Source organism: Eretmochelys imbricata, chromosome 5 (assembly GCF_965152235.1).
Source record: "Eretmochelys imbricata isolate rEreImb1 chromosome 5, rEreImb1.hap1, whole genome shotgun sequence".
Taxonomy (NCBI): Eukaryota; Metazoa; Chordata; order Testudines; family Cheloniidae; genus Eretmochelys; species Eretmochelys imbricata.
The window spans coordinates 126,319,007-126,331,661 of NC_135576.1; the positions used below are offsets into that span (position 1 = coordinate 126,319,007).

Below are 12,655 nucleotides of genomic sequence, written 5' to 3' on the forward strand. Positions count from 1 at the left end.
GAATGGGGGGGAGTGGAGGGGGTTCCAGGAGCTGCACTTTAACTGTAAAAGAGCCATATGTGGCTCACGAGCCGCAGTTTGACCACCCGATAGCTTATGCATTCATTTTAAAAATTTGTAATTTCTGATTGTAATGTCAGGATACAAATCAATGCAGTATTGTCCTGAGTCTGCAGGCTGAAAATGAGGTACAGACGTCTCAATTTAATTCAGTTTAACTGGTTGTCAGAAGATCGTAATCAGATTCAAAGTTCAACATAGTTTTGAACGTTTTCATGTCATGTTTTCCTGTAGGAGAAACACCTAGCTCTAATGGTCTTTATCCATTAAACCTGGACATACCTGTCACATCTTTGATTCCTTTTATTTGAAAGATCTTCCTTTAGGAAGAGGTTTCAAATTTTGAATGTATAAATATTTATTTATTTGGAGGCATTACAGTGCTTAAAAACTAAGGTAAAATGATATTCTGCTGTATGTCATCAGTTTCTTTAAAAAATGGTCATGGGACTCTGTGAATTTGTATACAGAATTGTGTAAACTATATTCAGAAACATTTATTCCATCTCTAGTCTGTCTGCATGCCAGTGCAGGCCTAAAAAAAAGTACACTCATTGGACTCAGGTGGGCTCTGACCCCATGACATCTTGCAGGCTAATCAAGGATTGTGCCCCTAAACCTACAAACCGGATAAGTGTGGTCCAAAAGCAACAATCAGTCTCTTCTGTTGGGTATTACCTCCCTCCTTTACTCCTGTCAGGAATTCACTCCCAGCTTTTCAGCCTTCTTTAGTCACATGGCCTGGAGAAGGGTCTATGTTGATCTCGTTCCCTCCACCTGAGGTCCCTTACTGTGTTGTTCTGTGGGCATTTGGAGATGGCTCCCTTCTGCCTCCTAGCAGTGTCTGGGATCATTGCTTTAAGAACCCTCTTAGGCTGGCTCAACTGCAGCTCTGTCATCCATCTGCTCTGGGATGCAAAGCATTTATCTCAGTGGTTCATTCATTGACTCTTCATGCTGCCAGCTCTGTTATTGAGACACAGGGGTAACAGATCCAGTGCATAAGTGCACCCTGGGGTGAATAAATTATCGAAGTTTCAGTGATTCTCAATAGCATGTGGTGCAGTGCAGGTTTAGGGGATGGAGGGAGGGAAACAAATGGACTTTCCCTGCCATCCCCATTCTCTCTTGCAGCAAGTAAATCTGAAGCCTCATTTCGCTGACACTAACTAAAATTGAAACCAAAGATCTTGTGGAGGACTGCAGGGTAGACTCAGCTCACACTCCCAGAAGCCAGGACTGAGGGTTGTGGTGCAGGGTTTCCCTTCTGGGTAAATCTGCAGGACCCAGCTCTGCCGGTGTGTGCAGGAGATCAGGAAGGGTGAGGCATCTTGGGCCTTGTCTAAGTTTTGTAACATTTTCAAGCTGTGTCACCTGACGCACACAACTACTAAGATACAGAAAGCTCCACATAACCTTTACAACTTAAGGGGGAAAGGAGGCTACATCAAATGTTACGACAATATTATTGTCTTGGTAAAAACTTCTGCTTTTATAAAAAGCCTAAACTAGCAACTTATCCTTTCTCATAAGAGCACAAAGATGAGCAACGTTAACATAAAATTATTCAGAATGGCTGTAAAAAGTATTCGAAAGCATAATGAATGGTCTCGTCAACAGTGTATCAGGATTTCACGCCAATTCATACTAAATAGTATAAGAGAGAGACACATTTTACAAACGGGTTTAATTCTTTGCTCAGTAGTGACATGGCTCGCTACTGGTGTCTCTACATGATAAGGTATCATAGTGCACAGCTACAAGGAAAGGGCTATAGATTTGCTAGGGGAACATTAATTGTGAATTTCCTGACTCTTGTGGATTTAATTTCAACCCTAATTCTGCCTTGGCACTAAACTTCATCTTCTTTCAGTAGTAACATGGGATGTCTATCATGAAGTCTTTCTGGCATTGGTGCTTTGACTTATGAAATGTTCTGTGTTTTGTGCAGATGTTGCTTGCTCTTCTAGAAATTCATGTTTGAAACAATGTCATCTTTTAGTTCCTGGCGTTTGTTATGTCAGTTTTTAATTTACGTAATAAAAATAAACTGGATCTTCCACAGCTATCAGGCCCTCATCATTCTGTTCTTGCTGCTTGTTTGGCAGCAGTAAAATCAGACAACACAGAATGGCCTGTCAGCAAAGGAGGTAGTCCAAGGACGCTGAGCTGGCCTGTTGAATATTGGCATGAAATTTGGGGAGATGTAAATGTTGCAACAAATGACATACTGTATAAATATAGCAATGCATTTGCCAACTTAGGGTTTTATAGACTGCAAAATTATACTGTTTGTGACAGGCTCTGCCATGAGTTCAGTGTAATTGAAATGTAAATAGATCTTAATTTGTATGGGATTTGTTTCTGCCACTAATTCCGTGTTACTTTTTGCAATATGCTCTTGTAACCCTGTTACAATCATCTTATGAGAATTGGTTTCTTAATTAAAGCCAAGAAAAAGTACCAATTTTTTTTCTTAATGACACTAATTTATGAAGAAGTTAGGATTTAGCTTTAGGTCATTTTTTTTTCCAGTTCAGAGAAACATAATTAGATTTTAAACGCATGCTTTTATATGTAGTTCAGAAAATGATTTTATTGTTGTTTTCTTTCTAATGGCAGACAAGTTGGGATGGAAATACTGTTGCTTAACATAGAAGGCAGTTAGTACATATTATGGAGTTTGGAGTAGATGTACTAAATGGTAATTTGGAATGATGAAGGGTAACTGCCTAGCAGCTTGTTAGTTTGATACATCTCTGCCATCTCCTATGAACTCATGAGCTGTTTTGTGTTTGGAGTGCATTTCTTCAGAGACAAAATAATCAAAAGAACCAGTGTTCCAGGATAAATATGCTTTTTTGGACATTTGGTAGGGGGCGGGGTAGGGGTATTTAAGAGTAAATTTAGTGCTAAGGAAAGGTGCCAGACACATGGCATTACCAGTCAAAGTTGGTTAGCCAAACAATAGCTTGAAAACGCCTCTCTCTCACCAACGGAGATTAATACAATGAATACCTGTTACCATTCACTAGGCTTTGCCCCCTCTGCCAGCTCACTGAACCCTTTTGTCTCATCCTCCCATTTGCACCTGTTTATTTTCATATGGTTCTCTATAGCCTCCGAGAGTGCCTGGCTTTTTTGCCTTGTTTACCTGTCGGTTCATATATCTCTCGGGATCTGACCCACTCACCTGAAGCATACAAGTTCCTGTTTCCAAGACTGTCTTTGAAAACTCTCATTTTGGCCATCAACCATAGAACCCTGCCTTCGTGGCTTACCTCGTTCTTCACAACATGTTAAACATCAATTTAAAAATCAAAGTAGGCACTTGAAGCATGTCAAAAGTACTGCTCAGGTACTGCTTACTATGCTTTTATGCTGCACCCTTTTCTCCTTTCTTACCACGAGTAAAGGTAGGCTGTTGGTGGTCTGATCTGGAAGAGGGTTTTGAATGTACAGTGTTGAGGGAGATCAAAGAAGCAACTAACTCAGTGAAATAGTAATAATGGGAAACTTCAATTACCAGTATCCAAACTTTTAAACCATCACAATGGGACAACATTTAGGGAAATGGTTGCTTGATTTTCTAGGTTTCAGAGTAGCAGCCGTGTTAGTCTGTATATGCAAAAAGAAAAGGAGTACTTGTGGCACCTTCATAAGTGAGCTGTAGCTCACGAAAGCTTATGCTCAAATAAATTGGTTAGTCTCTAAGGTGCCACAAGTACTCCATTTCTTTTTGATTTACTAGAGTACTACTTGGAACACCTAGTCCTAAAGCACACAAGAGGAAAGGTTTTTCTTGACTTATTCCTAACTGAGATACAGGAGTTGGTCAAAAAAGTAATTACAGCTTAACAGCTATTGGTGATTATAATTTAAGTACTGCATCCTCAGGGAGGAATTTCATATAAAAAATAACCCTGTCACTATGCACTTAGCTTTAGAAAGGGAGATTGGGGGAAAAAGGGAGCTGATCAAAAAGGCCCTAAAGTAAAAACTTAGGAAAGTAAAATCCTTAGCCTAAAACCGATACAAAGACTGTGCATATCCCTAAACTGAAAAGGAAACAGGAAGGTAAAAGAGATGTGGTTAATTGTCAGAGATGAAGAGAGTATTCAAGCCAAACCAGTATTCTTCCGAAAATGGAAATGCAACATTAAGTGAAACTAATAAAAATAACATAAACAATGGCAGATGAAATATATACATATGTATATTTTATGAAGACAGGGATTTTTGAAGAGTAAATAGTAATTACTATTACTGGAGCAATTTGGCCTCCTGTAGTCAATTAGAATTTTTTGTGTCAGCAAATTTTAGGTGGTCAGATCAGGAAAAGGTATCCAACCAAATAACTTTTTAAAGTAAAAATTACATTGATTTAGCTGATGCTTTTGTCAACTTTTTTTTACACTTGTTAATTGCCAGTCTTGTGCTAACAAGTTAAAGGACAAGAGACACATCTTAGTTGAGTTAGCAAAACTAAAATTGGCTGCAATACAAATCAGATGTCTAATAAGCTGTATAGTGAGCATCCTCCTGGTGGATATGGGGTGCACATGCTGAGCTAGAACTCCATATGGCGGACTATTTAATGATTGACAAATATGGATCCTATTAGCATGAAATTGGTGCTTAGCCAGCAACATTTTTTGAAGATCCCATACATTTTAAAAAAAAACCTCACTCTCTTGAAACAAACATTTTTTAGCTTTGTATCTCTGGCAACTTTGTTTCTGCCTCAACATGAGAATTTTTAAAATATTGCGCTGAATTCTGTAATAAAAATGTATTTGTGATGGGGAAGCCATAAAATAATTGTAGAATCCATTGCCTTCATGATGTGATAACTAGAGATTTAACTTCATGCGGTATTTTGTTTTGAATGTATATGGTCTACTTCAATTTTTTCCTCCACAGATGTAAACTGTAGTAATAATACAAAACAGTGTGTGTGGGGTATGACTCACTCAGGTGCATTTATTTTTTGCATTTGCATAGAGTGAAGACAGTCCGAGTCCTAAGAGACAACGCCTTTCTCATTCAGTCTTTGACTATACAGCAGCATCACCAGCCCCATCACCGCCAATGCGACCATGGGAGATGACATCAAATAGGCAGCCTCCTTCAGCTCGACCCAACCAACATCACTTCTCAGGGGAACGATGCAACACACCTGCACGCAACAGGAGGAGGTAAATGGATTAGTCAGGTTGTGGAGTGGTTTCTTGCTAGCCTGTCTGCTGATTCAGGCGAGACCTTTTTCAAGGCAGCAGGGATTCATTAGCATTAGAAGTGAAGTACTCCTAGCAGAAGACTGCTAGTTATACAACACTATATGATAAATGTTAATTTTGAAAAATTTGTTGATAAATATTTGCTCTTATCGCTGCTGAAAACTGGTATTTGGAAGTAATTAATGAGGACAATGAAGTCTTCCTATAATTTTGTGTGGACATGTACAGTTTGAGAGGGTGGTTGCTCCTTAGCGTTTTCAGTTAGAATCCATTTATTTCTCTAATACCGCACATTACATTAGTGCGTTGTACACATAGACAATGTGTCAGAAAATCAACCAAAAACTAAAGATTCCTATTTCTGGACAGGCTATTACTACTAGTTGTAGACTAATTATTTTTATAGTGCAATAAACGTGCATGACACTTACACAACTTACAACTTTGTCCTTCCCTAATAAGTGTACAATCTAATTTCAAATGAGAATGAATAAAACTGACAAGATTGATGCAAGTAGTATCATGTGATTGCTTAGATGTGTGGTGAATGTATTGCAAGGGTTTACATTTTTATCTTAGTTTAGTTTTGGCCTATGGTTCATAAGCCTCTTTTGAAGCAAAGTTTTTTGAATAAGCTCAATTAGTCATGGAAGAACAGAGTTTTGGGTGGCTATGTTGAACTGGTGCCTGCACCAGTGCGTTGTAAAGCTTAAAAATAAAGACCTCTTCACTATTCTAGTTAATTATCCAAAACACAAGCGTTTGCTCCCTCACAATAGGTTTTGGAAGTGTTTTTGTCACCTAACACGAATTTAAAACACATTTCCCTATGTTTGCTTCAGAAAAAAGTGATACTTTACATTCTCCAGCTTTAGGAGAAGCCATACATTTTTATGAATGCAAAAACCAGGCTTTTGAGACCAGAAACAGACCCTCTTCTATCCCCAAAGTTAAAAATTGTCAACTGGCATTTTGTTAGTTTACTGAAGCTGTAGCACATTGTTACTTAATTTAAAGAAATCTTTTAGGGTCACAAATCCTGGAAGCTTCGGGCCACAACTTGCAAAATTATATTTGTTTTCATACAACCAGCAGTCAAAACTAATAATGCAAGTCAATGAGTTGATTTCTTGGATTGTTGCAGAGAGAGGCAATGGGGTCCAGTGGATAGGCAATTGTCTTGTGACTCAGGAGACCTGTATTTTATTTTCAGCTTCCACTGACATTCAACTGTGAACCTCTGTTTTACGCTCTTGTCCTCTGTCTTGTCTGTTTAGACTGTGACCTCCTCAGGGCAGGAACTCTTTGTACGGTGCCTTGCACAGTGGGCCTCAAACTTGCTTGGGGTTTCAAGGCACCACTGTTAATACAAATAAAAAGTAGATTATTAGTAAAATAAGCTCAATAGGCTTTTACATAATTCTGTTTAAAAGTGAAGTTAATTTTCCCTTCTTCTGATGAACTTGCTTCAAGTTTTATCAGGTTTAGTCTCTGTCACTGTGTATATCCATTAATCTGTTACCCAGGTAACAAAACCTGTGCGTGCTCTGACTGGAGACTGTTTTGAAGCTGTCTGTCACCAAATGGCTAGCAAATACATCAGTATTGCCAACACCAAGCATTTAAAAAAAAAGTTAGACCCCGGAAAATCTTGATTCAAAATAAGCTCTTTGTTAGTCTGCCTTCTTCCCTCTACAGGCTCAATAATCACCTGTCATCCCACTTTGTGATTATTTAGGTTCAACATTCACCCTTATGTACACAGTGGATGCAAAGGTGGACTTCCCTCAGCTGCAAGGAAAGGGTCTGCACAGTTTGCTCTCCACTATTTGGGAAGATGGAGCTGCCGTTTTTTCCCCTCCGTCCTTTCCTTGCCATACTCAAGCTTCCATCCCCATTCTTCCTGCCTCCCCTGATATGTAACACACCACCTTCCCTCTGCCTTCTCAGTCTTGTACTCTCATGTTCCTCCGCATCTGCTCCATGGCAGTAGCTCTGGTACTCTATTCCCTGATTGAGAACATTTAAAAAGTTACTGGGGGAAAAAAGTACTTATGTGAACAGCTAAATACAGAGAACAGGAATCTCTAGTTACAGACAGCTGTGATCGTTGTTACTGGCTAAGACCTGCATGCATCTGGTTATATTAATTTTTTGCTCCGTTTCCTCAACCTTGTTTCATTTGTTTGGTCCACAAGTTATGCCTTGTCTTTTAAGTTTTTAGAGACAGACTGTCATTTACTATTTTTGTCTGTTACCCAGCACAATGGGGCCCAAACTGGTTGAGGCCTGTGAGCACTACTGCAAGTTAAGTGCAAGTTGTGACTACTTTGCATGAGGCATTCCCAGTAATTTCAAGTTAGTCATCTGCTAGAGCTACACATCTGGAGGTTATCTCAGAGTTTCACCTAAGGAAAGGGACATTTCTTTGCAATCTGACATGTATCTGATCATCTAGGAGAAGTCTGTATGCATCAAGTTCTGTTTTTTCCAGAGTACTACGTTCTGTGCTGCCCATAAATCAGTATATAGAAAAGTGTTGACAGTTTTTGTTATGCTTTGTTTCCTTCTGGGTAATTAACAGAAGTAAAGCTTGACCATTGGCACTACTTGTGGACAGGTAAAGGCAGAACTGAAGCTAAAAATGCTATTGTGTCTAAAGATAAATGGCAGGGGAAACTAGGGCATCTCTGCTGGGTTTAGTTTTTTCAAAATGTTGAAACTGCCATCAGTGACTTTAACCACTCCAGGAACTTTTCCAAACCCAAGTCCTTCCTTCATATGATGTTACAGCTTTGCACTGATGTTAGCTGAAGATTGGATATGTGCTACTGTAAACAGTCAGATTTGTATATGAAGTTTAAAGGTGCATATAAAGGACGTTTAAATCTGAATTCACTAAAACTGAAATCTTGCTGCCTGCATTATTAAATAAAATATCTGCAGTAAAGTTACAAAAATTATATAGGTCTATCTTATCTGTAATGATGTACAACTGCGAACAAGTGGATTTTAGTAGTAATGCAATTTTTAGACATTTAAAAGCAGTCACTAACATAAAGCATACTTGAATACCTTGGGCAAGTTGACTTATATTGTAACTGACTGTGACATAGTACTGAATGTACACAACCTTAAAGCTAGATTTGTATCTGTGCAGCTTTGATTGTCTTGTGTGACTATGGAAAGCACTGCGGGTAAATCTTTCCAGATGACACCAATAATAGCTATGTCAGCATAACTTTATTATTAGTTATGCAGAAATTAACAAACTAATTAATAATAGATTCCGAAAATGGAAGAATACAAGGGAAAAATTTATCTGCTTATAAGACTTAAATCAGCAAAGCTCTCTGATACTATAACACAAGTAATTATAAGCAGGGTTGGTAACAACACTTGTTGTTAAGGTTGCCTGACAGTTCCCATTATAAGACACTGTTTTCAGTTGCTTATAACTTTGCCAAACTTTAATAATTTGAGCTGAAATTTTCCATCCTGGGTGTTTTTGTCTCAGGGTGATTTTGGGGGGGGGCATTTCAACCAAAACAGTTTCAGCTGTGTTTGAAAAAAGAAAAGGAGTACTTGTGGCACCTTAGAGACTAACCAATTTATTTGAGCATGAGCTTTCGTGAGCTACAGCTCACTTCATCGGATGCATACCGTGGAAACTGCAGAAGACATTATATACACATAGAGACCAGTAGTCCAGCAGGACAGTGGGGTGGGAGGAGGTATTGTTTCATGGTCTCTGTGTGTATATAATGTCTTCTGCAGTTTCCACGGTATGCATCCGATGAAGTGAGCTGTAGCTCACGAAAGCTCATGCTCAAATAAATTGGTTAGTCTCTAAGGTGCCACAAGTACTCCTTTTCTTTTTGCGGATACAGACTAACACGGCTGTTACTCTGAAAGCTGTTTTTGAGAATGTGAGAGTAAAAAACGTTATTTTGCCCATGTTAAAACATCCTGGTGTCTTTTTCTTTGAGAAAAAGTACCCCATGGTTTGCAGCAGAGACTTGAAATTTGGCCAGAGGGTGGCCTATGTCAAATGTGCCTTTTCCAGTTCTTGTGAAAATCTGCCCAAATTATATAAGACTTGGAAAAATTGCAGTTTGCATATGCTCTGTAGAGACTTGCTAGAGCATAGCTATTTCCCAAAGATTTCATCTGCAGTGAGCATGCTGCAGTGACCAGGCAAGTCACTGAAACTAAACTTCTTACAAGTAGTCATTAATTGCTCAGTTTCTGGGTACTGACTTCAGACCCTGGCATCTGATTAGCAGAAGGCCTGAGCGCACTTGGTTGCAAATGAAGTCAATAGGAGTATACTTTGATCACCAAAAGAGCTATGTTATGCTTCTTAATCAGGTCTTAGGTGTCTCAAATTGGGCATCCAAAATGAGTGGATACTTTTTATATTAATCTCTGTCATAGTTCCACATCTGTAAAATCCGGATAATACCACCACCTTAGCTCACAAGGGTGGTGTGAAAATAAATGAAAGTTTGTGAAGCATTCAGCTACTACAGTAAGTGCCATAGAAAAAGCTCATGAAAAAAATAATTCTGTCTTTAGAGTAGGGTTTGAATAGTGTGCAGTAAATAAGGCCTGGGGCCACACACTGAATAATGAGGAGAAAACAAAATATTGAATAGCTACTCATTTAGTGAGCACCATCCATTCTGTGCTCTGAATGAGTCAGGGCTCCTGTAGGGAGAAAAAAAGTATGTGATCATATCCTAGTAGACTGTATCCTCATGCATACATACAAGATTGCACAAGCAACCATAATCCTGGCATTTTCTAACTGTTGACTGCTTGACTTGGCAACCTTCATGTCCTTTTAATGTATCTTGTGTATACAATATCTGTATAAAAGTGCTTATGTTAATTTAGCTTGTGCTGGTTCTCCTGATTGACACATATTGGTTTAGTCACTGTATACTGAAATAATTGCATCTGTACTAAGGCTTTTATCAGTATACTACTGTCGGTTTAAAAAATAAAATCACATCTCTAGCCGACATAACAATCTTGACGGAACTGTCTAGTATAGACTTGTCCTCAGTATTGGATTATGTATGACATTGTTTAAGAAAGAGGCCTGTGGCAGTTTGTGACATGTCTTCCCGTTTAATATGTTTCCAGTCCTCCTGTTAGACGCCAGAGAGCGAGAAGGGATCGCCTGTCTCGACATAATTCCATTAGTCAAGACGAAAACTATCACCATCTCCCCTACGGACAGCAACAAGCAATAGAAGAGCCCCGAGCCTTCCACCCACCGAATGTATCCCCCCGTATGTTGCACCCAGCCGCTCATCCGCCACAGCAGAATGCAGTGATGGTTGACATTCATGAACAGGTGTGAGAATGTTGGGTGAACTCACTAAGGATGCTGATTTCTCTAAGACTTTCAAAAAAATCCAAGTAGTTGGCATTGAAGTTAGAACATTGTGGTAACTACTGCTTGCCGTTCGTTGTGGCAGTTTCTTTCAAGAGTCATAATGGTGCACTAGTAACATACAGCAGTGAAAATACCATAAAATATTGCTTATAAAAAAAATCAAATAAAGCCTAACAGAGTGAAAGTTACCGATTTGGCCAAGGCAGCCATTGGCAAAGGCCTTTAGATCACATTTTTGCAACATAATGTTTCTGCTTCTGAAGTGAATTTAGTTTGAGAGGGGATATGGTAGTTATGAAGTAGTCATTCATAAACACTGAAATAAAATGCATATCTTTAGCTCTGGGTGCTTTTACAAGATTAAAGTAGACAATATAAAAACAGAATTCACAATGCATATAATTGACTGCCTTCATGTGGATAGGATCTGATAGGTTCCTGTTTTCAGCCCCAAATCTGTTACTCTAACCATAAGCCCACTCCCTCCCCAAATGCCCCAGAAAGAAGTTAATCTTGCAGCATATCCCAAAAGTTAAGTTTTGTATTGTGAGACCAAGAGGTAGAGCAGTTTCCAGAATCAAGGACCCTTTGGAGAAAATGTCCCACTCGCATAGCCCCACCCTCTTCACATCAAAGGGCCTATAGCCCAAGTGCATTTGTTGACTGCAGCTACATAGCATCACGTGGGGAGGGAGTTGGCCTGTCAGGTAGCGAGGTTGTAAACTGTTTAGAGCTTTATGTTAAAATTAACACTTTAAAACCTTGCCTGTAAACTAATGTGGTCAGTGCAGATAATGGATCGCTGTGCAAAGTTCTCCTCAAATAAGCAGATATCTACATAGTGCACCTGTGAACTTTGAGTGTACAAGTTTAAGCTAACAGTCCTTCTGGCCTTCTTAGAATTTTCCCTTATGTCTGAAAAGCGATCAATTTGCTGGAGCACCTCAAAATGAACACCAAATTTGTCCTCCCACTCGGGATGATGAGATTACATCAGGACATGTCTGGGGGAAAACAGGTCCCACAGCACTGCTTCTGTGCCCTCTGTGCATCTTTTTGACCGGTGTGCCAATGTTGCCAAGGTCTAGTCGCCATGGTTACTTGTGGGTCTTTCATGCTGGTCCTTGACACTGACTGCTTCTGGGAGGGGATCACTTTCTCCTGGATGCCGTGGTTGGTCTGCTCCATGAGAGTAGTAGTCCTCTCCTGACTCACATCTGGCACAGCCATCAGTGCCTAGCAGGCGTTGCCTAGAAACCTCTGCTAACCCTGCTACAAAAAGTCCAGAGCTAAGTCAAAGGCCACTTAGACTATCTCCCCACAATGTTTTTGTCATAGAGGTATGCAAGACCGAAGCTTGGAGTTCTATTCAGTCATCTGTGTAGTGATACTCGTTTGGTTCTGTAGCAGATCAGGAGAGCTGTTGTCTTTAATTTATAGTAGGGCTATCACTTAATTACAGTTAACTCAAGCGGTTAACTCAAAACAAATTAACTTGATTAAAAAAATAATTGTGATTAACTGCAGCTTTAATTGCACTGTTAAACAATAATAGTATACCCATTTAAATTTATTATAAATATTTTTGGATGTTTTTCTACATTTTCAAATATATTGATTTTCAGTTATGCTAATGAAGCATGAAAGGGCATACAAATGTTTAGCATATCTGGCATGTAAATACCTTGCAACGCTGGCTACAAGAGTGCTATGTGAAAGCCTGTTCTCACTTTCAGGTGATGTAAATAAGAAGTAGGCAGCACTATTTTCCGTAAATGTAAACAGACTTGTTTGTCTTAGTAATTAGCTGAACAAGAAATAGCACTGAGTGGACTTGTAGGCTCTGAAGTTTTACAGTGATTTGTTGTTGAGTTCAGTTATGTTAAAAAAAAATTCTACATTTGTAAGTTGCACTGTCTTGATAGAGATTTCACTACTGTACTTGTAT

The 12,655-nt window shown here is 39.1% G+C and overlaps 1 protein-coding gene across 4 annotated transcripts in view; it reads left to right on the plus strand.

Moving 5' to 3' along the window:
* The window catches only part of RNF38 (ring finger protein 38), a 192,979-nt gene that overhangs the window by 137,287 nt on the left and 43,037 nt on the right, over positions 1 to 12,655 (plus strand). For all 4 annotated transcript variants that reach the window (XM_077817838.1, XM_077817842.1, XM_077817840.1 and 1 more), the window contains 2 exons: positions 5,065 to 5,258; positions 10,452 to 10,665. In XM_077817838.1, the coding sequence (XP_077673964.1) occupies positions 5,065 to 5,258; positions 10,452 to 10,665 (408 nt within the window). The remainder of the gene's footprint in view (positions 1 to 5,064; positions 5,259 to 10,451; positions 10,666 to 12,655) is intronic.